This window comes from Cyprinus carpio, chromosome B10, assembly GCF_018340385.1.
Source record: "Cyprinus carpio isolate SPL01 chromosome B10, ASM1834038v1, whole genome shotgun sequence".
Lineage (NCBI taxonomy): Eukaryota > Metazoa > Chordata > Actinopteri > Cypriniformes > Cyprinidae > Cyprinus > Cyprinus carpio.
In genome coordinates this window covers 23,645,076-23,672,182 of record NC_056606.1, presented here as the reverse complement: position 1 = coordinate 23,672,182, position 27,107 = coordinate 23,645,076, and the positions used below count along the sequence as shown (strand labels likewise).

The 27,107-nt window shown below is 37.4% G+C and overlaps 2 protein-coding genes across 7 annotated transcripts in view; one reads left to right on the top strand and one right to left on the bottom strand.

Moving 5' to 3' along the window:
* The window catches only part of LOC109112925 (netrin receptor UNC5C-like), a 196,533-nt gene extending 180,289 nt beyond the window's left edge, over window positions 1-16,244 (top strand). For both annotated transcript variants that reach the window (XM_042733320.1, XM_042733321.1), the window contains 5 exons: window positions 2,170-2,403; window positions 3,200-3,349; window positions 4,972-5,136; window positions 13,401-13,579; window positions 15,908-16,244. In XM_042733320.1, the coding sequence (XP_042589254.1) occupies window positions 2,170-2,403; window positions 3,200-3,349; window positions 4,972-5,136; window positions 13,401-13,579; window positions 15,908-16,061 (882 nt within the window). In that variant the 3' untranslated portion in view covers window positions 16,062-16,244. The remainder of the gene's footprint in view (window positions 1-2,169; window positions 2,404-3,199; window positions 3,350-4,971; window positions 5,137-13,400; window positions 13,580-15,907) is intronic.
* Window positions 16,245-17,517: 1,273 nt separating this feature from the next.
* bmpr1bb (bone morphogenetic protein receptor, type IBb) overlaps window positions 17,518-27,107 on the bottom strand; it is an 85,162-nt gene continuing 75,572 nt past the window's right edge. For all 5 annotated transcript variants that reach the window (XM_042733315.1, XM_042733316.1, XM_042733317.1 and 2 more), the window contains 5 exons: window positions 25,772-25,964; window positions 24,476-24,773; window positions 23,105-23,280; window positions 20,633-20,763; window positions 17,518-18,196 (listed from right to left, as the gene is read on the bottom strand). In XM_042733315.1, the coding sequence (XP_042589249.1) occupies window positions 18,071-18,196; window positions 20,633-20,763; window positions 23,105-23,280; window positions 24,476-24,773; window positions 25,772-25,964 (924 nt within the window). In that variant the 3' untranslated portion in view covers window positions 17,518-18,070. The remainder of the gene's footprint in view (window positions 18,197-20,632; window positions 20,764-23,104; window positions 23,281-24,475; window positions 24,774-25,771; window positions 25,965-27,107) is intronic.

Sequence of the window (27,107 nt, the reverse complement as noted above, 5' to 3'; positions counted from 1 at the left end):
TTCCCTTCGCTCCGGCGATGATGAGTGTGCTTGATCACATGTGGCTAGTAAATATTGCTTTCTTACCAATAATGTGGCGTTTTATAATACATCTCCATCCTTATGAGAGACCAGTCACTTCCACACGCATTTCTCTGCACTGTAAATATTATATTTCCACTCGCATCACGCTGAGCGCGGCCGACTCTTTGATTTGATGTGTGTGCCGAGCGCTCTCCACAAAATGTGTTTCATTTTTTGAGCGTTTCTGTCTTTTTTCCCCTTGTGAATGTAGTGATTTTTCTGGAGTCTATTTTCCAAGAACATTTGCTGCAAAAAAAAAATAAATAAATAAATAGCAAGAGAATCTTGAATGAATTTGAAGAGTGCATCGGCTGTGATGAGAAAAAGCAGCATTGGCTTCAAAAAAATCAATTTACATAAACATAAAATAGACATTTCCATAAATCCATTCAATAGTTAAATTAATAGCAATCACATCACCTGATTAAAAAAATGCAGATTTAATAATCTAGAAGTGTATAATAAAAATAGTATATATTAAAATAATTTACATATATACAATATATATATATTACATCACAAAGATAAGATAAATTTCCATAACTATTCACATTTCCATAAATCCACTCAATAATAAAATTTGAAATTAATGAAAATAAAATAAAATGTTATGATTTACTTTATTTAAATATTCACATAAGTTTCCATAAATCCATTCAACAGGAAAATTATTAATGTAATCACATTACATAATTAAACATGCATTATTAAAAAATCTAATGCATTTACTAAACTGTTGAAACGTATAATAAAATAATTAGGTTATAATTTATTTATAAAATGTTATATATAGATAGATAGATAGATAGATAGATATTATTAGAATTAAATATATATATATATATATATATTTTAAAATAAATAATAAACTAAAATTATTTTAAAAAAACATTTTGTATATCATATCATATTTTATATAATATTTTAATTCTGTAATATAGAATATAAATATTTTCATGTTATATATTATTGTTAGAAAAGATTATATAAAAACGTTCATGAATTTGCACTGTGTGTGTGTCTGTGTTGTGTTCTTGAGAGACGAGCTCGTCTGCTCTGATGAATCGACTGAGAGCTGGAGTAAATAAATCATTCTGGAAGGCATTAGCCCAGTTTTCCATCCTGTTTGCTAATTATCTCACTAACACTCAAACCCCGCGCTCCCACAGGATACGTTAAACAGGCTAATGGCCAGTCATAACAGCGCTGTTTAACGGCCAAGCCGACGATAAAGTATTTTAATTCCCTTTCTCTCGTCTGTAATGGGATGAAATTAATGACAGTGCGGAGCTGGAGCGAGCGTCAGGATCACAGACACAGCAGCGCAGACGACCGTAATGAGACACACACTCAAACCAGCATGAACGTGAGGTCAGAGGTCACAGAGAGCAGGCCTGCCTCGTAGACGCTCAGTGCTGAACACACACAGACGCATGGATTCATACTGCACTGAATTAGCTGCTCTTTATACACACTGTTGGTGGCCAATATGAGTTTGTGTGAGTGTGTGTGTGTGAGAGTGAGTGTGTGTGTGTGTGAGAGAGAGAGAGAGAGTATGTGTGTGCTTCTGTGTGTGTGTGTGTGTGTGTGTGTGTGAGTGAGTGTGTGTGTGTGTGAGTGTGTGTGTGTGTGTGTGTGTGTGTGAGAGTGTGTGTGTGAGAGAGAGAGAGAGAGAGAGAATGTGTGTGCTTCTGTGTGTGTGTGTGTGTGTGTGTGTGTGTGTGTGTGTGTGTGTGTGTGTGTGTGTGTGTGTGTGTGTGTGTGTGTGTGTGTGTGTGTGTGTACTTGTTTATGCTACATTGTGAGCACCAAATGTCCCCACACAAAGATAGTAAAACCTGAATTTTTTGACATCGTGGGGACTGGCCTGTGGTCCCCACTAGGGGAAGAAATTATTAAAAATAGTAAATGATGTTTATCTAAAAAAGTGTAACAGTGCAAGCAGGTTTTGTGTAAGGGGTAGGTTTAGGGGACAGAAAATATTATTTGGTCTGTATAAATGTAATAGGAGTTTATGGAAAATCCCCACTATTCACAGAAACAACCGTGTGTGTGTGTGTGTGTGTGTGTGTGTGTGTGTGTGTGTGTGTGTGTGTGTGTGTGCAGGACGTGGTGGTGGTGGGTGAGGAGAACTTCACCACTCCCTGCTACATCCAGATGGACGAGGAAGCGTGTCACATCCTGACGGAGACGCTGGGCACGTACTGTCTGGTGGGTCAGTCGGTCAGCGCCGCCGCCGCCAAGAGACTGAAGCTGGCCATCTTCGGCCCGGTCAGCTGCACCCTCCTGGAGTACAACATCCGAGTCTACTGTCTGGACGACACGCAGGACGCGCTCAAGGTACAACAGCAGAGCAACAACAATCAAAGCCACAGCAGAACTGTTTTTGTCTCCGAGCAACACGGCGGTGTTTTGATACTGAATGAATCCACTTTTTTGAACGAATCGAGTGAGTCAGTGATTCAGTAACCCATTCATAAGACAGTAGTCACTTATCTCGTTTCTGAATGAATCAGCCGTTTGAATGAATGACTAATGACTCGCTCATTAAATCAGTCATTTACCATCATCTACTGGTTAGAGTTGCATTTTTATAATAATAATAATATCAACAGATTGTTATATTAATGTTATTAATATATAAATAATTAAACCGACAATATGCATGAACAATATCATTGCTATAAAATATCTATAAAAGAAACTTAACCAAGGTTAATGAATACTGATGTGAATGTGAACAACTTAATTCTGAAGTGTTCTGTTAAAGTGAACTGCTTTCTGCTGATAGTTTGTTGTTGAACTCTATTGACTTTAAAAGTTCAGCACGACTTGTTTATTTACTTGAAACCATGAGCAGCCTTTAACTCGCCAAACTAAAGTTTCACAGTCGCTTCATCAACACTGTGTGTGTTAGTGTGTGAGTGTGTGAGTGTGTGTGTGTGTGGGTGTCAGCAGCAGATGTAGTGTAGGTGTCAGCAGGCTTGCGACAGCATCATCTCAATATAAACGATGATATGAATCTGATTTCTGTGAGGCTTGGACGCATGAAGCCGCCACAGAACCGCTACAGTGTGACGTGTGTGTTCCTGCTGAGCGCTGACGGACTTCCTGTGTGTGTGTGTGTGTCCGTCAGGAGGTGCTTCAGATGGAGAAGCAGATGGGCGGGAAGCTACTGGACGAACCCAAGTCTCTGAACTTCAAGGACAGCACACACAACCTGCGCCTGTCTCTGCACGACGTCCCACACACTCTCTGGAAGAGCAAACTCATCGCCAAATACCAGGTACACACACACACACACACACACACTAAAACACACACACACGTGCATGCAAGCTTGCACACTCACACGCTCACGCACACACCTACACACACAAAAGCATGCTTGCACACACACTAAAACACTCACACATAATCAAACTCACACACTAACACACACATGCATGCTTGCGCGCACACACACACACACACTATAAAACATTATACGCTGTTATAATGTTTTCATTTTATTTACCAGTATTTTTCTTTTCTTTTTTCTGAATGTAATAGATAAGTTGCATCAGTGTCATTAATATATATTAGGGCTGTCAGTTGATTCAAATTTTTAATCAAATTAATTATATGTAGTAGTCGACCAATATATCAGCCGATATTTGGCATTTTTTAAATATCGGCATTAGCCAATAAGTTTTTCTGTTTGGCCAATGAGTTCGAGACTTTTATTTTGACGGTGCTACAGACTTTCATTTTGGGCTGAGAGCGGCAGCGGCAGAGTACACAGTGCTCACATTCTCTCTCTTGTTCGTGTCGTTGTTAACAGTTCTGTCTAATACAGATAGAAGTCTGTCTAATAATCAGATAGAACGGTTAAAGGAATGAATGTATACAGAAAGTATTATAACGATTGCTTTTATATTATTAGTAATAGAAAGGTAAACATTATGATACTTTCTCATTTTCCGTCAGCATTCAGCAAATACACATTTATATCATTTAAACAAATCTTTGAATGACTAATGAACTTTTAATTCAAAAAATCTTGCAGACTTCTATCGAATCTAGTGTGTGCTCTCGTGTTGGTTAGTGTTTACTTCCTTTTTAATTATATTTTTATTAAATATTTATTTATTTGTGAAAAACACTTTGTCATTTAAAGTATAAGTATGTTTATTTTACACATTTATTTTTTTTAATCCATTTTCAAATTATTTAAAATTTCTTTAATATTAATTAAAATAAATAAAATTATATCGGCCACTGGCCGCCCTGCTTTCTAAGATATCAGCATTGGCTCAAAAAAACAATATCGGTCGATCACTAATTATATGATGTGTTGGTTAATAAATCTAATTAATCGCAAATTACATTTGGCTGTGACAATACCCCCAAAAGATTATTTAATGCTATTTTTGTGTAAAATGAGAAAGTATTAAGTAGTAAGTTTTTAATTTTTGTATTTACATTTTTTCCGTTCATGCAGTGAAAGTCACTGGTAACCAAAACAGCTTTGTTACCCACAATCTTAAAAATACCTTCTTTAATGTTCCACAAAAGAAAGTAAGTGATTCAGGTTTGAGTAAATGATGACATAATTAAAAAAAATAATAAATGTGTGAATTATCCCTTTAAAGTTTTTTCCCCCTTTTTTTTAAATGAAATAATACTCTAAATAAGAAACTAAAACTGCCAGCAGGTGGCGGTAAATGTCTTGATGAGTTTTTCATTCATTCGATTCGTTCAAACGCCGATTCTTTGTGTGTGTGTGTGTGTGTGTGTGTGTGTGTGTGTGTGTGTGTGTGTGTGTGTGTGTGTGTGTGTGTGTGTGTGTGTGTGTGTGTGTCTCTGTGTGCTTGTGTGTGTGTGTGTGTGTGTGTGTGTGTGTGTGTGTGTTTTTTTTTGTGGCAGGAGCTGGCGTTCCAGCAGGTGTGGAGTGGCTCTCAGAGGAACCTGCACTGTATCTTCACTCTGGAGCGCTTCAGCGCCGCCACACTCGAGCTCTCCTGCAAGCTGTGTGTGCGTCAGGTGGAGGGAGAAGGACAGATATTCCAGCTCAACACCACGCTGTCTGAGGTCAGTCACAACACACTCACTCACTGACCGCTCAGACACATGAGTCACGCTGATATAAAACATCACCGCAAGAGACATGCACAAAAACGCTTTACTATCAAAACACTGAACTCACTAGCTGAGGTAATCAAGCAGTCAAAACTAACTGACTGTTCATTAGACATTATCCCAGCTAAATTGATAAAGGAAGCATTTGATGTTCTTGGCCACAGTATTTTAGTTATTATAAACAATAGTCTTTTAACTGGAGTTGTTCCTAAACATTTTAAATACGCTCTTGTCCAGCCCCTTTTGAAAAAAACTCATTTGGACCCTGCTGTTGTATCAAATTATTGGCCAATCTCTGTCCAAGGTTTTGGAGAAGGTCGTTTTGAATAAAAAAAAAATAGCTTTTTGATTCAAAACGATATATTTGAAGTTTTTCAGTCAGGTTTTAGGGCTTTTCACAGTACTGCGTCTGCCTTGATCAGGGTTTTAAATGACTTACTGACTGCAGTCGACTCAGGGTCTTCAGCAGTTCTTGTTTTACTAGACCTCAGCGCTGCGTTTGATACCATTGACCATGACATTTTACTCTCACGTCTAGAAAATGTAGTAGGAATTCAAGGCACAGCGCTTGCATGGTTCAAGTCTTTTCTTTTAAATAGAACCTTTTTGGTAAATATTGGTCGAGATCGTTCACAACCTGCTTCTCTGCTCAGTGGGGTTCCACAGGGGTCCATTCTTGGCCCAATCTTGTTTTCTTTGTATTTGCTACCCCTCGGTTCAATTTTTAGCAAGCATGGAATCCCCTTTCACTTTTATGCAGATGATATGCATATTTATCTCCCTTTGAAAAAGAACAGCAAGAACCAAATAGAGTTGTTGCGTAATTGTATACATGACATTAAATCATGGTTATCTTTAAATTTTTTTAAACTAAATGAAGAGAAAACTGAAGTTGTGTGGTTTGGAGTTCCAAATAATCTTGATGATCTGGGTGATTAAGCCCCCTTTTGTAAGCCATTAGTCCGAAATTTAGGTGTTCTTTTCGACAGTGATCTCAGGTTTGAGAGACAGAGAAGGACAGCAGTTTGTAAGTGTTTTTGCCTCGTTTTCTCATTAGACTACTGCGTGATCATCGTTGCTAGGGAAACTTTGCTTTAATTACTGTGTGTCTGACCCTGGTAAATACGTGTGAATTGTGGCGTTTGGTTTTGCGTTTGCCTATCGCGGGACTGGACAGTTTCGGTCTTCTAAATAGGGAGGCGTGACAATAGCCAGTAAGCCGGTAAAAAGTACTTAAAGAGCTGTTCTGTAAGCGCTTGTCAGAAGAAACAGTCGAGCGACAGAGAAGGACAGCAGTTTGTAAGTGTTTTTGCCTCGTTTTCTCATTAGACTACTGCGTGATCATCGTTGCTAGGGAAACTTTGCTTTAATTACTGTGTGTCTGACCCTGGTAAATACGTGTGAATTGTGGCGTTTGGTTTTGCGTTTGCCTATCGCGGGACTGGACAGTTTCGGTCTTCTAAATAGGGAGGCGTGACTAGCTGACTTCAATCACAGGTAATCAGGCAAATATATAAGTGGTAGGTGTCCTCGTGTGAAGCCTCCTCGTGTGAAGACCGACGAGTGTAAAGACCATCGACTCTACCTGCGCGACTCCACCGAGCAAGGACACCGACAGGGCACTTGAGTATTGCTTTTCTCCCCTTCATTTTTTGTACAAAAAATACTTATTTTGGACACTTGTATTCACTATGTGCTTTCAGATCTCTACTATCACTACTAACACTCGGAGAGCACGCTATGTACGTCAAAGGAAGGCCTGCCTGACAAATCTAAGGCCTGTCCCTCTGACCTCTACTCCAACGCTCTCTATTCCAGTTGGTCTCTGGAACTGCCAGTCCGCTGTTAACAAAGAAGACTTCATTTCTTCCATTGCTACTCATTCTGGTCTCAGCCTCATGGCACTGACTGAGACCTGGATCAAACCTGAGGACACTGCCACTCCCGCAGCCCTCTCCTCTCATTTCACTTGTTCTCACACCCCTCGTACAACTGGGAGGGGTGGAGGTACTGGCCTCCTTATATCGAAAGATTGGAAATTTGATCTTCAACCACCACCTACAGGTCACGGTTCATTTGAATCACATGCTGTTACTGTAACCCACCCTGTTAAAATCCACTTTGTGGTCATTTATCGTCCCCCAGGTCAATTGGGAAACTTCTTGGAGGAGTTGGACGTGCTACTATCAAATTATCCTGAAGATGGTACTCCTCTGGTACTGCTTGGTGACTTCAACATCCACCTAGATAAACCCCAGGCTGCTGACTTCAACACTCTGCTCGCCTCATTTGATCTTAAGCGACTCTCTACTACAGCGACTCACAAATCGGGCAACCAACTGGACCTCATCTACACGCGCTGTTGCTCAGTGGACAACACTTTAGTTACTCCACTGCACACCTCAGACCACTTCCTCATTACTGCTAATCTAGCACTTACTCCTGAAGCGGCACACGCTCCAACGCGGGTCACCTTTCGACGGAACCTACGCTCACTCTCTCTCCATCTCGCCTATCCTCTGTGGTTGCATCCTCACTTCCTTCACTCTCGCAGTTTTCAGCTCTGGACACGAACAGTGCTACGGACACTTTTTGTTCCACTCTGACCTCTTGCTTGGACAACTTTTGGCCACTGTCGTCTAGACCAGCACGCACCACCCCATCTGCCCCTTGGCTGTCCGATGTACTCCGTGAACATCGCTCTAAACTCAGGGCTGCAGAGAGGAAATGGCTTAAATCAAGAAACTCTACCGACCTCAGTGTGTATCAGTCTCTCTCTCCTCTCTTCCTTCTCTGCAGACGTCTTCACTGCTAAAGCATCATATTACCACGACAAGATTAACAACTGTTGTGACGCTCGGACACTCTTCAAAACCTTCTCTTCTCTTCTTAATCCGCCTCCACCTCCTCCTCAATCGACTCTTACAGCTGATGACTTTGCAGTTTTCTTCACAAATAAGACAAGAAACATCAGTGACCAATTCTCCACACTGCAGACTGAGGATAACTTCACAACGACTAATGCTCACTCGTTCTCCTCCTTCTCTCCACTCTCAGAGACGGACGTTTCCAAGCTTATCCTCTCCAGTCATCCTACTACTTGCCCACTGGATCCGATCCCCACACTCACCTCCTTCAACCGTTTTCTTCTTCAGTCATACCTTCACTTACTCACATTATCAACTCCTCTCTTCACTCTGGAACATTTCCCTCAGCATTTAAGCAGGCTCGGGTAAGCCCACTGCTGAAGAAACCATCTCTAAATCCAGCACTTCTAGAAAACTACAGACCGGTATCCCTTCTTCCATTCATTGCAAAGACACTCGAACGAGCTGTGTTCAACCAGCTCTCTATGTTTCTTGTACAGAACAACCTCCTGGATCGCAACCAATCTGGCTTCAAAAGTGGCCACTCAACTGAGACTGCCCTGCTCTCGGTTACTGAAGCCCTGCGACTGGCAAGAGCAGCTTCAAAATCCTCAGTGCTCATTTTGCTGGACCTGTCTGCTGCTTTTGACACTGTTAATCACCAGATTCTCCTATCCACCCTCAGAAAGATGGGCATCTCTGGAACTGCACTCCAGTGGCTTAACTCCTACCTGTCTGATAGATCCTTCATGGTGTCTTGGAGGGGTGAAGTTTCTAAGTCACAACAACTTGCTACTGGGGTTCCTCAAGGCTCAGTACTTGGACCGCTTCTCTTCTCCATCTACATGACGTCATTAGGATCTGTCATTCAGAAGCATGGCTTTTCCTATCACTGCTATGCTGATGACACTCAACTCTACTTCTCATTCCAACCATATGACCCGACGGTAGTTGCTCGCATTTCAGCCTGTCTGAGTGACATTTCTAGCTGGATGAATGACCATCACCTTCAGCTCAACCTTACTAAGACTGAACTGCTGGTGGTTCCAGCTAACCCATCGTTTCATCACAACTTCTCTATACAGCTGGGTTCGTCAACCATAACTCCTTCCAGGACAGCCAGAAACCTAGGAGTTGTGATGGATCATCAGTTAAGCTTCACAGACCATATTGCTACAACTACCCGGTCCTGTAGATTTGCCTTATTCAACATTAGGAAGATTAGACCCTTCCTGTCAGAGCAATCCACCCAACTTCTTGTCCAAGCTCTTGTTCTCTCCAGACTTGACTATTGCAATGCTCTCCTGGCGGGCCTTCCTGCATGTACTATCAAGCCTCTGCAACTGATCCAGAATGCAGCAGCGAGGGTTGTCTTCAATGAGCCGAAAACAGCCCATGTTACTCCTCTCCTCATCAGGTTACACTGGCTACCAGTAGCCGCTCGCATCAAATTCAAGGTACTGATGCATGCCTACAAAACGACCACTGGCACGGCGCCAACTTACCTAAACTCACTAGTTCAATCTTATGCACCCTCCAGAAGTTTGCGCTCTGCAAGTGAACGAAGCCTTGTGTTGCCATCCCAAAGCGGTTCAAAATCACTCTCACGGACTTTTTCCTGGACTGCTCCCAGCTGGTGGAATGACCTTCCGATCTCAATTCGAACAGCTGAGTCTTTACTCATTTTCAAAAAACATCTAAAGACTCATCTTTTTCGCCTGCACTTAACTAACTAATATTAGTACTTACCTTTTTTTCTTTTTCTCTTCTATCATATGCAAAAAAAAAAAAAAAAAAAAAAAAAAAAAAAAAACCCTGGCTACATGTTCTGTACTAGACTAACTGAGACTTGTCATAGCACTTGTATACCGTTGTTGTTTTCTGACCTTACCCTGTTGTTTTCTGATTGTTTCTACTGTTCTCATTTGTAAGTCGCTTTGGATAAAAGCGTCTGCTAAATGATTAAATGTAAATGTAAATGTAAATTTATTCTGTCGTTAAGTCTTGCTTCTATCATTTAAGATTAATAGCGAAAATGAAACCATTTCTGCCCACTCGTGATCTCGAAAAGCTTATTCATGCATTTATATTTACAAGACTAGATTACTGCAATGCGCTATATGTCGGCCTAAATAAGACACTGATTAAATGCTTACAACTAGTTCAAAACGCCGCCGCGAGACTTTTGACGGGTACTCGTAAGCGAGACCACATTACCCCAGTATTGAGCTCTTTAAATTGGCTACCGATTGACTACAGAATAAATCTTAAAATTTTAATATTTGTTTATAAATCACTGCATGGTATGGCTCCGTTGTACCTGGCAAATCTTATTAAGAAATACAAACCAAAACGGTCCTTGAGGTCAGCTGACCAGCTGGTTTTAACGACTCCAAGAACAAAGCGGAGAAGTGGAGATCGAGCTTTTGTAGCGATAGCTCCTAAACTCTGGAATGATCTACCCCTTTCTATCAGATTGGAACGTACATTTACTGTTTTTAAACATAAGCTTAAAGAAAACCTCCTAGCTCTAGCATTTAATGGGGTATAGTAGTTGCATTTGTAGGTTATCAAACTGAGGGGTTTATTTCATTGTTATTTATATGTGGTGTTAATGATGTATGTTTTTATGATTGTTTATGTGTTTGTACAGCACTTTGTTCAATGACAAGTTGTGTAAAAGTGCTTAATAAATAAATAAAGAAGAAGAAGAAGAATCAAACATACTGAGAGCAGGATTATTAGCTGCAACTAGAACCAAATACCCCGACCATAACCCCCCCATCCCGTACAGAGGATTAATGCCAAGGTCAGGATTTTTCGTTCAAAAACGTTTATTAGCCTATAGATTTAAATGAATGCCCCTTAATACAACATAAGGTTTTCAAAATTACTGTTTAATAACCATAACATGTGGTAAGAGCCTTTGTGTGAATCTAATTCTTTTTTTTTTAACTATTTATATTTATTGATGTGTTAGGGCTGCAGCCTGCGACTATCGTTTTGAAATTCACCCTCACTGTAAATTTTTTAATGATTTTTAAGGATGTTATAATGTTACACAATATATATGTATTTGTATAACTACTAATATGTAACTACTAAAGCTAAAAATAAGAACTAAATAGACATTATAAAAACAACAAATGCTAAAATTTATAAAAATTAAAGCAAAATTAAAATGTTAAAATACTAAATTATTAAAAAAAAAGGTGTTTCACAATATTAATTAAAAACTGTGATTTCTTAATTGTACTTAAAAAAAAAAAAAAAAAAACTGCTTCAAATACCACTGCTTTTGAGCATCTGTTTGTAAGTGTGATGAAATAGCATTCAGACGATATTAAGCGTGATGTAATGTTCTGGAGGCGTCTGTATGTGACGCGAGCGGCTCACACCTCAAGCGTCTGTGACGGGTGACCTCTGACCTTCATCTTCTTCAGGCGACTGAACGCGTCTGTCCTCCGATGATTGTCATAAAATCCTGCTGATCTCGTCTCCTGCAGGATCTCAGTTTCTGCTGCTCATTTATCGGCTCGTTTCATTGGGCTTTGTTCTAATAACTAAAACAGGTGCATCTCTTGAACTCGTGGACTCATTTCACAATTTTTTTGGTTCGACAAAATTCTAAATAGAGAATTTTTTTTAAATAATTGATCATTTTTTTACCTTTTTACCAAATCTTTTAAAGTTTTTGACAAAATGTATTTATTTATTATAAACAGTATAAATTTTTTTATAAATGTTAAATATTTTGACAAATATTATGTATTATTATTTATTATAAATAGTATTTGACATTTATATAAATATTCTGACAAATATTTGTATATATTTATGCTTATTATAGGTGTTGGTATATTTTTATGTATTATAAACAGTATAAATACTTTTTGATCGTATAAATAAAAAATATTTTGAGAATTTTTTTCATGATGGATGGATGGATGATAGATGGTTGGTTGGATGGATGGATGATAGATAGATGGATGGATGATAGATGGTTGGTTGGATGGATGGATGATAGATGGTTGGATGGATGGATTGATGGTTGGATGGATGATAGATGGTTGGTTGGATGGATGGATGATAGATGGTTGGATGGATGGATTGATGGTTGGATGGATGGATTATAGATAGATAGATGGATGGATGGATGATAGATGGTTGGATGGATGGATTGATGGTTGGATGGATGATAGATGGTTGGATGGATGATAGATAGATAGATGGATGGATGGATGATAGATGGTTGGTTGGATGGATTGATGGTTGGATGGATGGATTATAGATAGATAGATGGATGGATGGATGATAGATGGTTGGATGGATGGATTGATGGTTGGATGGATGATAGATGGTTGGATGGATGGATGATAGATAGATAGATGGATGGATGGATGATAGATGGTTGGTTGGATGGATGGATGATAGATGGTTGGATGGATGGATGGATTATAGATAGATGGATGGATGGATGATAGATGGTTGGTTGGATGGATGGATGATAGATAGATGGATGGATGATGGATTGATGGTTGGATGGATGATAGATGGTAGGATGGATGGATGATAGATAGATAGATGGATGGATGGATGGTTGGATGGATGAATAATAGATGGTTGGATGGATGGATTGATGGTTGGATGGATGGATGATAGATAGATGGATGATGGATTGATGGTTGGATGGATGATAGATGGTTGGATGGATGGATGATAGATAGATAGATGGATGGATGGATGGTTGGATGGATGGATGATAGATGGTTGGTTGGATGGATGGATGATAGATGGTTGGATGGATGGATGGATGGATGGATGGGTGGATGGTTGGATGGATGATGGATGGATGGATGGATTGATGGATGGATGATAGATGGATGGATGGATGGATGGATGGATGGATGATGGATGGATTGATGGATGGATGGATGATAGATGGATGATGGATGGATGGATGGATGGATGGATGGATGGATGGATGGGTGGATGGTTGGATGGATGGATGATAGATGGTTGGTTGGATGGATGGATGATAGATGGTTGGATGGATGGATGGATGGATGGATGGGTGGATGGTTGGATGGATGATGGATGGATGGATGGATTGATGGATGGATGATAGATGGGTGGATGGTTGGATGGATGATGGATGGATGGATGGATGGATGGATGATGGATGGATGGATGATAGATGGATGGATGATGGATGGATGGATGGATGGATGGATTGGTTGATTATAAACAGTATAAACTGTCCTGAAAGAAAGCATTGTAAATGTTTGATCAGAAGTGTGAATGTGAAGACAGTGTGTGATGTTGTTGTTGTGGTGTGTGTTTGCTCAGGACTCTCAGTGCATCGACACGTCTCTCCTGGATCCGGCCAGTAACATCACCACACTGGTGGGTCCCAACGCCTTCCGGATCCCGCTGTCCATCCGGCAGAAGCTGTGTGGGAGTCTGGACGCGCCGCAGACCCGCGGGAACGACTGGAGGATGCTGGCGCACAAACTCAACCTGGACAGGTCAGAGCCATTCACACCTGTCACTATATATAGCTCAGTTATTCCATGTGTGAACTGATTTCAGTAGTTTGTTTTATTTATTTTTTTTTCACTTTTTTTTTTACTTTTTTTTTTTTGTTTTACTTTACTTTATTTTAAAAAATATATATATATATTTTTGATACGTTTTTGTGAGTTGATCTTGTTTGTTTTAATGTTTAATTTAATTTACATGCATTTAAGTTTATTTTAACATTTTCTGTAGGTTTTATTTTAGTTTTGGATTTCTGTGAATGTTGATTTTTTTTTCATAATATTCAAAAGTTTGTCATATTTTAATTTTTTTTAGAATTTATTTTTGTTTGTTTTAATGTTTTACATTTTTTCTTAAATTTTTAATTGAATTTTGTTTTTTTAATTTTTTTTTGTATGTTTTGAATATTTTTTATTTGTTTTCATTTGTATTTTTGTTTGTTTTAATGATTGACTTTTTTTTATTCTATTTTATTTTTTTGTTTAACACCACAAAAGTTCCATCTCCCTAAATCAACACACATTTTATCAAAAAATTCAGAAAGTCTGCTGTGGTTGGTTAATTTAAGTGTCAATCAGACTGCAGCCTCATGTCTGATTGGCTGGTTCTGTTTAACCATTTAAAGTCAGATTTGGGAGATTCTTTAAATGACTTGATTGGAAAAAGTCATTTAGTTTGTGTTCATATTTCAGTGCACATTAATAGTTTTTCACTGCTGGTTTAATCATGTAATAAATGTAACGAACAGTGATAAGGTCACATGACGTCCTGCAGTGGTTTTCTGTGTTTGCACTCATCTCAGCAGGGGCGTCTTTTCTATCCCAGCATGCCGAGCTGCCAGCGGTGTTGCCCCTCCCCTGCTCTCTCAGTCTGCCTGTATTTGTCACAGTTTTCCCAGCATCCTCTCCTGCTGTGTTTCTCTTCTCTGAGGTGTAAATGTGTCGGAGCAGCGGCTCGTGGAACCAAATAAACAAACCAGTGTGTGTATCACTGGTTTATATGACCTAAATATTGTGTGATAAGAATACCAGTGCTGGATTGAATGAAGTGTATAATAAAGGGAAAAATCAATATAATCAAAATAAAATAAATATTTTGTAACAAAATTTTAAGGATCAATTTTCACTATTAACTAGTTAATATATTACTAGCATTTTGGCAGTTCATTAGTACTTATAGAGCCTTATTCTGCATGACCATATTTTAGATCCCTTAATCCCTATTAATCCCTAGACCCCATACCTAAACTAATATATTTATATATATATATATCAAATTTTTCTCTTTTTTTTTTTTTTTACTTTTTCATATTTTTAGTTTTGTTTTGCTTTTTTTTTTTTTTTTTTTTTTTTACATTTATTTAATATATTTTATTGTAATTTTATTTCTTTATGTTTTCAAATGTTCTTTTTGGTTTATTTTTTGTTTTTTTATATTTCTGCACTGCAAAATATTTCAGAGGCATGATATTTAAAAACTTTTATATTTGTTCATATTTGAGCTGGTTTGATTTAATAATTTCAGTAGCTCTTGTTCTCATTTTGTTTTAATGTTTTGACCATTTAAAATTATTTTAGTTATTTGTATTTGTTCATGCTTTTCCATAATATTTCTGTTTTATTTATTTGTTTATTTGTTGTTTGTATTCAGCAGTGCAAAAGTTCTTTATCTGCCTAAATCAAAACACACACTTTTTCAGAAGGCATGATATTTTATATCATTTTGTATCTGTTTGTTTGTTTGTGCGTATTTATGTATAATTTTAGATTGATTCTATTTAACAGTTTCAATAGCTTTTTTTATTTTTCATGTATTTTTTTCAGTTGTTCGTGTTTTTCACTTATGTTTTAAAGGGTTAGTTCTCCCAAAAATGAAAATTCTGTTATTAATTATTCACCCTCATGTCGTTCATCTTCAGAACACAAATTAAGATATTTTTGATGAAATCCGAGAGCTCTCTGATCCTCCACAGACAGCAAGGATATTACTACGATCAATGCACAGAAACGTAGCAAGGACATGGTTAAACTAGTCCACATCAACGTGAAGAATGCAAAGAAAACAATAACATAATATATCTTTCTACTGAACTGTTTATTAGCACTGTTTATGTTCTGGGGTACTCTACAATATAGCGGACGACTCGGGAGAAGAATTGTTGAATAAATCATTATTGTTTTCTTTGCGCACAATTTAAAAAATATCTTCTAGTAAAAATATCTTAATTTGTGTTCCGAAGAGAAACAATCTAAACCGGTCAAACAATTCCGAAGATAAACAAAGGTCAATCCTACATCTGATCTGTCGCTCCGCAGGTATCTCAACTACTTCGCCACCAAGTCGAGTCCGACCGGCGTGATCCTGGACCTTTGGGAGGCGCAGCACTTCCCCGACGGCAATCTGAACCGTCTGGCCGCGGTGCTGGAGGAGATGGGACGTCACGAGAACATCATGAGCGCCGAGCACTGACACCCATCCTTCCCAGGAGTCCCAGCGGATCACTGTGAGCGCGGCAGACACGCTCCCAGCAGAGGAAGACGTTCCCATCCCAATCACTTTCTTTGGAGACGCGACCTCTGCTGTCCAAATACTGGACCTCCGGCTTGACGTCACGTGACTCGTGGCGGTTCGTTCCCTGAAAACACTCGGAGGTACCTTTCTATCGATCTGTGTTGAGAAATGCCTTTATTTATATTCTGTTTTTCTCTCGGGTTTGGCGTCTCGTTGTTTTTTGCGCCACCCAGTGGACTGAGCCTGTAACTACACGTCTGTCCAGCCTCCTGTAAATATACAGCAAACACATCTGAACTGTAAGGTTTAACAGTGTTATTCTTCCGTTTTCTTTTGATTATTAATTGTTTTGTTGCATAGTGATCTGTGTGTAATCGAAATTTAGAGGAAAAAGGAAACCAACGGACATCTTTAAAGCAACGTTTTGTAAGCGTTCACCCACTTGATCGCAACTAAAACGTGATCGTGAATTTCTGGACGCGTTTCAGGAATAAACTTTACTGGCCAGAATTCACAGAACGTCGTTTCTGAAGAGAGTTGACGGCGAATCGTTGCGATCTCAACGGACGGACAGCAGCGGATCGGAGGACGTTCAGGAGAGAGTGAGTGATTGAACAGATGGATGCATGCGGTAAAATACAAAGTGTACAGAGACCAACTTAACTAATAGCCATTTGAGTGTTTGTTCTTTTGTGTTTTTCTGTTTTTTTATTTTTCTGATTTCTGTATCTTTCTATGTATGATTTCTTTATAAAGCAAACTATACATGCTAAAACCGCTAGCAGTCGCTTTCCACAGTTATCATACGATTATTATATTTATAGTGAGGATGTTACTTATTCTTTTATGGCACGTTCATGACGTAATTTGCAAACGCTTGCATCTCCTCTGTGAAGTTTCTGTACAAAATGTAAGAAAGAATTTTTAAACAAGTAATAAATTATATTTATATGCAACACTGATTTGGAGTGTGTGTCGTTGTTATTATGTGTTTACATGCTAATATGCATAAATATAGTATTATCAAAGGTCATACTTTGACGTAATTGTTGTTTTTTCAATAAAAAAAATTTATTGTTCATTTTTTTTAATTGTATTTATTTTTGTAGATTTATTCTTTATGCATTTTTGTTTCAGCACTGCAAAAGTTAAATGAACACTTTTTATCAGAAATGTTTTGGATTATGATTTTTACTCAGAGGCAATGTCTTAATGATGGCTTAATTTCTTATAAACGCGCAAAGAAACAAACTCATCCTGATGTTGGAAATAAGTGAAAACAAGTGTGGCCAAAAAACGGAAGTAAAAGTTCATTATAATTTTTTTTTTTAAACACTATTTCAACTCTTTGTAAATTGATGTGAAAATGTTATGGTTTCCTTGTAAGAAAGCTGAAAGAAAATAGTATGGAGCATGTCAGAACTTAATTTTATTAAAGGGACGGGAATGTTAAACACTTATTTGTCACTCCATTTACATAGAACTATGAAATATTAGACTTTTACATGTGTGTTAAATAAGGCACAAGGCAACATGAAAGAACACATCCTGTACAAACGTTCATGTAACGCACCAAAACATTATTCTTTAACTCATGACAATCAATATATACATTCATATTTTACAAGGACATATTGAGTGAGGAAACGACTGGATGATAAACCTGGCCGTCTTTTCCATTAGTCTTCTGGAAAATGTGAGGGGAAAAGCTTCATTTGTAATTGGAAAATACATTTCATTGGATCAATCAGTGGTTTGTTTGCTTTCAGAAACTGTGGATGATTATTGAGAGTTAGAGATGCATGCGGAGTGCTTGACGGTCAGTGTTTATCTGAAGGACTGTGACCCGTGGTGTCCTGCAGGGGGCGATGTTTCTCTGTCCGGTGAGCGGCTCGAATGAACTTTCACAGAAAGCAGGATGAAGCCGCTGTGTCTCCTCAGACTCTCGGGACGGAGCGGCGCTCGTGTCACAGTTTGATGTCTTGAGACTCGGACATCTTGGCGAGCGTCTTCTTCACCCGCAGGGCGGTCAGACGGGACGCAGGATTGTGAGCCCAGCACTCGGTCATCAGTTTGCCCATCTGCCGCAGACACTGGACACACAAACACACAAGTCAGCTTCATACAGTACAAATGTATTAGAAATGAATGATAAAAAAATCAACGCCTGCCTTCAAGCCTTGCTCAGAGTGTCAGTCCAAATCTGATTTTTGTGCATTGCGATGCGATCAGTGTGCAGCATGTGTGAATAACCAAAAAATCCACTGAAATCTGAATTTTAGAAAGTGCATTCATATGTGGTTTGAAATCCTATCCAAATTGCATTTCTGGAAATGTGTTTCAGTTTGACTGTTCAGACTGGATTCAGTGTACCAGAGCTTCTTGTTGAAAACTTCTTTGCAGAAACAAGCTTGTGTTTGTGCGAGTCGTGTGGAAAATGACGAGAGTATGAGTTTAGAGACTGGCGGCGATCGCAGCAGCATCAGATGTAAAATGCAATGGGTTTAAAATTTATTTAAAGCCTTTAGGTATAATGCATTACGAATTTATTTTTTAATGCATTAATTATGGCTTGTTGTAATGCACCTGTGCAATCTGATAAATAACTGTAACCACAGTTAAGAATTCATTGTTACACTATGTATTTTAAGTTGTGTTCTAATCATGACAAAATGTAATGTATTACAATGCACATTATGAATCATTATAATGCATTTTACATTAATGGAGTGTGTGGATCAGCTGTGCTGGGGTTGGTGAGGCAGTATATAAGCAGCTGCTTTAGCACTATATTGAATTCTCCTATTTGCCCTTTCACTCCAATTTGATGCATTTCACTTCATTGCTTTTGCAACTTTCCTGTTTATTTCTGTGAAGCTCTTTGTATCATATAAAGTGCAACCAACTGACTTCTGTTCATTGCCATGATTAGAAATAATCCTGCCACATTTCTTCCTCGTCTTGTGCCATCTACCAGCTTCATGCAAGATCCAGATGTGCTGCTTTCCTTTACTGCTGACTTCTACATCCACGTACACCACTCTCCTCCAGCAGGACACATTTTGGATGTATTTTGTGAGACCCAGCCATCTTGGCTCTTTGACTCTCTAATAATTCATCCGGTGTGCTTCATTACCAGCTCTTCAGAAGTGCTGCTGTGCCTCCAACAACAGGGTTCACAATGATCTACACAAGCCTGAAGCAATGACAAACGCTTCTTTCTTTCTCCCTGACTCTGGTCTGTTTGCTCTCTCCGTCTGCTCTGGGCTCTTGTGCCTCATGCAAACTGCTTTGGATTAAAGAATATGCCACATGTATAAGTTGTGTGTTTGCAACAACTACTTGACTGTCTAACAAGGCTTTTCTGACTCGTGTATATATACACACAGCAAACCTATCCATTGTATTCAGACACGACAACTAAGAGCATCATGCACATGCTGCGATGCTGCTCCAAATAAGACCATTCTGATGCTTGTAATGTCAGTTTATAACACACACCTATAAAACTACATGCGTATCTCTCATCTTTCTGTTTGTGTCCCTGCAGCACAGAAGCAGTCATCAGTAGCACAGGTATATTTGTAGCAATAGACAACAATACATTGTATGGGTCAAAATTATCATTTTTATTTTATGCCAAAAATCATTAGGATATTAAGATCATGTTCCATGAAGATATTTTGTAAATCTCCTACTGTAAATATATCAAAACTTAATTTTTGATTAGTAATATGCATTGCTAAGAACTTCATTTGAACAACTTTAAAGATGATTTTCTCAATATTTAGATTTTTTTGCTCCCTCAGATTCCAGATTTTCAAATAGTTGTATCTCAGACAAATATTGTCCTCCTAACAAACCAGACATCAATGGAGAGATTATTTATTCAGCTTTCAGATGATGCATGAATCTCAATTTCCAAAAATTGACCCTTATGACTGGTTTTGTGATCCATGGTCACATATCTGCAGTAATGTGTCTCAGTGAGATGAGATGTAAATGATCCAAACATATAATGCAGTGATTGAGAGATGAAGAAATGAAGGCTCCTCAGAAGATGTGAGATGTTCTGGAGGCTTGTGAAGATCATTCCTCCGCTGAGTAACAGTGAAAGTAAAGCTTCTGGAAACAAACGCTCCTCAAAAGATCCTGATGATCAGATTTGATACTCTAAAACATGATTGATGGAGAATCAAGTAAAGCTGAGCTGCTTCAGTCCAGTAAGAGTTCATCTGGAGATATTACTGCAGTTATTCTGATGTTTACTTGATCAAAATCACTCAAGATCTGACACCAGAAGCAGCAGCTGAAGCTGGACGCTTGTACAATTACACTAAAAGAGCTTTTACTGAATAAAACACTCTAAACTATCAATCACACAACAAAACACATGGAGTACACTGACAGCTAAGTGTATCATTTTCAGGACATTTGCGTATTAAATATAATTGAGAAGCTTCACAGAGTTCAGCAAGGAAACGGAGGCAGTTTTGGTGAAGAACGCAGCTCTATGTGAGCGTCTGTACCTCGTCGCTGCTCCAGCGGTTGGGGAACGAGGGTCTCTGTCTCTTGACACACACCACCTCCCTCATGTCCTCGTAGGACGGGTCGGTCGGCACCAGCTCGTGATACGGCAGCAGATACTCCTCCACCATCCCTGCAGGACCACACACAGCAGAACAGCGCTTCAGATCACAGCATGTCATGATGCATCAACAAATACACCAGTTTCACGTGCGCGCAGCAGCAGAGTAGTTTTATTTTGTGTGAAAACAGAGGTTTTAAAAGAGCGCTGAGGGAATTATACAAATGAATATATGAAGTAATTAATTATATGAATCTACCTCTCAGGGTTCTCTCTGTCTTCAGAGAAGATTCAAGTGCATTTTGTTTTCATCTTCGCTCCATGTCATACCTAATAATTAGTGTTTTAATCACAATGCTGCTTTGTGCAGGAGGTTACGGTAAACAGCTGTAATTCTGCTGCTCCGTCAGCGCCACCTGCTGTCAGAGACCGGATTTACAGACACTTACATTCACATTCAGTCTGTGTGCAGCACTTTCTGTGAGTGAATTCGCATGCCCTGCTGTAAATTCTGACCGGTTGATGAAAAACAAGCTTATGTGGATTCTATACATCTAAACAATTCACATAAGTTATATAGAATTATTTATGGAGCAGATAAAATACATATACAGTATGTGACTCTGGACCACAAAACCAGTCATTAGGGTACATTTTTCGAGTTGAGTTAACTGAGAATCATACATCATCTGAAAGCTGAATAAATGATCTCTCCATTGATGTATGGTTTGTTAGGAGGACAATATTTGTCTGAGATACAACTATTTGAAAATCTGGAATCTGAGGGAGCAAAAAAATCTAAATATTGAGAAAATCATCTTTAAAGTTGTTCAAATGAAGTTCTTAGCAATGCATATTACTAAACAAAAATTAAGTTTTGATATATTTACAGTAGGAAATTTACTAAATATCTTCATGGAACATGATCTTTACTTAATATCCTAATGATTTTTGGCATTAAAGAAAAATGGATAATTTTGATCCATACAATGTATTGTTGTCTATTGCTACAAATATACCTGTGCTACTTAAGACTGCTTTTGTGCACCAGGGACACAAATAAACATTTATTAATTCATTATGCATTTGACTTAACCCTTTATTTAATTTAAAGGCTAAAGATGTGAGGTTTAGCTTTTAATTAAACATTTCCAAAGCATTATTTCGTACATGCTATTAGATAAACTGTTTCAGTCATGCTGTCGTTTAAAACCCAGACATGGGTCATGTTATAGTTTTAGTGTTTATGCAAACAAAAAGTTTTTTTTTTTTTTTTAATTGTTTGATGATTATAATTACAAAACTTCTAAAAAAAAAAAAAAATATTTGAACATTTCCAGCACATTTTAACAATACCGTGATAATACTGATTACCGTGGTAATTTCCATACCGTTACATCCACACCAACACTCCTATCTGGAAAAACTGCCTTTGATGTGGAAAAGTACTTAGCTGTTCTAAATGAAAGGATTTGGACGATGACTGGTGGTCTTTTATATGTTAATGACATGAACTAGGAGTCGTTTACAAGGCAGAGAGCTGAAACCATTCAGTTGCGCGCAAGTTCAAGATCATTTGCGATGAAAGAGACGTGTACGTGAGTTTTTTGTGCGTACATTAATTCTATGAATCACACATGCACATATTTCAGAGATGACTGTAAGATCAAATTTAGGATGTTTCTGCGCAACATTTTATAAACGAGGTTCCTGGTTTCTAATACACTTAATAAATAAAACAAATTAGGTATACAAACATTTTGCACTCAAATTGATTTTTTTACAGTCTAGCTCACTATTTTTACTGTTTATTTTCAGTATGCTTTAACCTCACAACACACTCTGATCAATAATATCATAACATTTTAACTGTTATAATTTTTCCATTGTCAATTATTAATTGCTTGCATATCCTTCTGTTGAAGCCATCAACCCACATTATTTAAACTTAATGAAAAATAATTAGGTGGAACTAAATTATTAATGATTCTGCACAAAAACCATTATTGGTTTGGTTTGGTTAATAAATAATAATAATAATAAATACTTTTTTGACAAAATGAGATTGGGGAATAGGGTAAAATCAATAAATGAATACAATTATTACGAATTACTTACACTTTAAATACATCACATAAAGGAAGTGCAGTAAAATAAACACATAAAAGTGTATTTTGAATGTTCTCCTTTCACTGCTTTGAAACAAGCACTTTGTGAACAGCCAAATAACCCAAAATCTCGCCACTGACCGATGCATGAAACAGTTTTAGCCTGTAGTGTTTCACCCGAAGGAACGGAGTCTGCTGGAAAAGTGGACAGCCACTAATGCAGTCTACAGAGGCTGTGAGGACTACAGAAAATAATCAGATCCTGACAGATCAAATCAAGCAGCTGGGCACTGCGCTGGACTCACCGCCGGACACACATCTCCTGGCCATCTCCCACAGGATCAGGCCGAAGCTGTACATGTCTGCCATGATGTAGGACTGGAAATGGCAGCTGTTCAGGCTTTCGTCCAGCACCTCCGGAGGCATGTAGCGTTTGGTGCCGACCCGCGTGTTGGATGGGATGTCCACTTCATTAGTGTCACTGACAACAAACCCACAGCAGACGAACATCAGGGACAATAAACACAAACACACACCGCTGAAGCTATCAAACAACACCTCCACATCATCACCAGAAGTGTCAAAGATCATCATCAACTTGATGATGTCAATCATAACATTACACTCTTTCTGTGGGGGGTGGGTGGGGTCATTCAACATAAAAATATAATATAATAAAAAAAAATAAAAAAAACATCCTACATATACTTTAATACTTTTTGAATAATTTCAGTGCATGCATGTATCTATGTATGTATGGTTGTATATAACTGAAAAGAGAATTTCGAAATTTAAGTACAACACACATATATTATATATTCAATAAAACTTGCATAATTAATAAAAAATATTTATATATCTAAATATTTGAACATGTTCTTAATTTACTCTTTAATTTCATACAAAAGCATCCTAACATTCAAATTGACATGATTATTACAAATAAGTATATATATATATATATATATATATATAATATATATATATATATATATAAATATATATATATATATATATTATAAATATATGTAAATACTTGTGTATAAATGTAAATATTTTTAGCATATATACTAAATGTGTGTAAATACACAAACATATACTACAGTATATAAACAAAAAGTTTTATTTTGGATGCGCTTAATCATAATTAACCATTGGCCAGCACTATGTGTGTGTGTGTGTGTGTGTGTGTGTGTGTGTGTGTGTGTGTGCGTGTGTGTGTGTGTATGTATATGTGTGTGATTTATAAAATTCAACATTTTTATAGTTTTGTATCATTCCACTTTTTGTGTTTTGTCTGATAAGTGATAATGATGAATGAATAATATTTCACAAAATTCAACAGTACATATGTTAATATTTATATATAAAAATGTTAATACTTTTGTATAATTTCTTTATTCATTTCTAAAAATAACATCATGACACGCAATTATAACTTTTATACAGTTTATATAACTGTAACGTTTGTCTAAAAATAAATAAAATCAAATGCCTGTGTATTGTTTTTCCCCCCATAAAACGCAAATCACTAAAACCCATAACTCACAGGAAAAATTATATGGTCTATTACATAATCTGTAACCTGTCCTAAAATTAAGCTTGGATAATTATCTGTCTAACATCAGTCTGATGTAATAAGGTTATAAAGGCCATAGATGTATTAGCTGCTGTACCTGATGAATTTGACGGCGAGCCCGAGGTCAGCGATGCAGCAGGTGCTGTTCTTCTTCACCAGGATGTTTTTGCTCTTCAGGTCTCGGTGAGCGATGGCCGGTTTGCCCTGCGTGCCGAAGATCTCAGTGTGCAGGTGGCAGAGGCCGGAGACAGCGGAGTACGCCAGCCGCAGCAGCGCTTTGGTGTCCAGCGTGGTGGATTTGAGGTAGTCGTACAGCGAGCCGTTCTCGTGATAGTCTGTGATCAGATACAGCTGCGTCCACGAACCTGTGCCCTTGATATCCGCCGCGATGTAACCTGACGGGAACATGGGAAAAGGACAGATCTGACCAGTCAGAACTAGTGGTCAACCGATATATCTGCCAATGTTTCACAATTATTTTATTTCAGATCTGATCTGACCAATCAGAATTAGTCCGCAATCGATATATCGGCTGATATTTGACTTTTTTTTTTTATATTTCAGATCTGATCTGACCAATGAGAACTAGTGTTCAACCAATATGTCGGTCGATATTTGACTTTTTTTACTTTGGATCTCATCTGACCAATTGCAACTAGTCCTTAACCAATATATTGGCCGATATTTGACAATTTTTTTTATTTCAGACCTGATCTGACCAATCAGAACTAGTGGTCAACCAATATATCTGCCAATATTTGCCAATAATTTTATTTCTGAACGATTACAACTAGTCCTTAACCGACATATCGGCCGATATTTGGATTTTTTTTATTCAGATCTGATCTGACCGATCAAAACTAGTGTTCAACCAATATGTCGGCTGATATTTGCCATTTTTTCATTTGGATCTAATCAGACCAGTCAGAACTTCTCAACCGATATATTGGCCGATATTTTGAATTTTTAATCTGGATCTGATTTGACTATTCATAAGTACTGAGCAACCGATATTAGTGACCAATATTTGCCATTTCTTACTTTTTTTGTTCTGTAAGGCCAATACGTCTAAAAGTAGTTGTCAGAAATTGTTGCACTTTTTTACTTGTTGATAAAAACACATTTTCATTTCAACACACAATTCAGAATCAAGAAGATTCCATTTAAATAAATCTTTTTATTTACATTTTTTTATTAATTTCAAATTCTTCATCATAGTTATTTACAATTTAATTTAGAAAATATTATGTTATTAAATAAATATATAATTTCAGTTATGAATTTTTTTATTATCCAGCCATTATATCAGCCATTGGCCACACTGCTTACTAAGATTGGGCATTGGGCAATGAAAAATCCATATTGTTTTAGCACGTATCAGGAGCTTCCTTACCCAGGATGTTCTCGTGTCTCATCAGGACGGTCTGGTAGATCTCGGTCTCTCTGAACCAGCTGGCCTCTTCTGTGGTGAAGAAGACCTTGACAGCGACCCGTTCGCCCCTCCAGCGGCCCATCCACACCTCGCCATAGCGGCCCTTCCCGATCTGCTTCACCATCTGGATCTGTTTGGCGATGGTTCGCTGCACCTGCAGAGGAGATAATGGGATGCATTAACATGAAACCGCAGCCTCTGATGTGACATGTTACTAGATCAGCAAAACTTTTACTACTACAGCTACTTGCACATTTTCACTTCCATGTGTTGTATGTGGGTGTTCTCTAAGGAGTCCAAAATTAATACTACAAATGAGAGTCAAAATTGGCTTTGGTGATCCAATAAAATGTATTTGTTACCTGGCATTTTGTGATCTGAACTGATTTCTGCATCTTCTGATTACTTCAGAGACATTACATTCAGTAATTTATCTTGGATGGTTCAAGCTGTCTTCAGATTAAATTTTAAGTATGCCTTTTCATAAATATTATTTTATATACAGTAAAATATTTTACTAAAAACAATAAATATATACTACCATACATTAATATAAATATATAAAAACAATATATTTATACTTATAAATTCAACTGAAAATACTAAAATACACTTAAATTATGGGAAAACATGGCTTAAGTATAATAGTAAAAAACAGTAAATAAACAGTATAATACAGTAAAAATAGATTTTTTTTTTTGTAGTTCTGTATAGTTGTCAGTTTATTTTTTTAAGTGTGTATTTTTATATTATTTTAGTAAAATATTTTTCTGCAGACAAAAATATTTATGAACAAATTAAACTGGTATTTATACAGATTTATTTAAAAAAAAATCGAAATATGCAAATTATGACTAAACATTTTTAAACTTGTAAAATTTAAGTCATATTTTTGCTTAACTGCGTAATTTTCTATTTAATTTTTAAATTATATAATGTTGTTAATAAAATTTATTTTTGTCTAAAATATAATATATTATTAATAATAATAATAATAATAATAATTGTAGATAATTAAAAACGGACAATAAGTCTTTTTGTTCTCAAATTATAATTTTTATACAGCTGATTAAAAAAGTTGATAACTAACTTGAAATACTAGTCTAAAGCAACTGACCTCTGTTGATTCTCATTGATATGATCAATAATAATTCCAGCATGATACTTCTTAATGATTCCACTGTTACAGAGACTAAACATCTGAATCAAAATAATTTAAATTAAGCTATGTAAAAGAAAATGGAAGTTTCATGGTTTGTGTGGAAGGTTAAGACTGGACTGAAGTTGTGATGTGAGT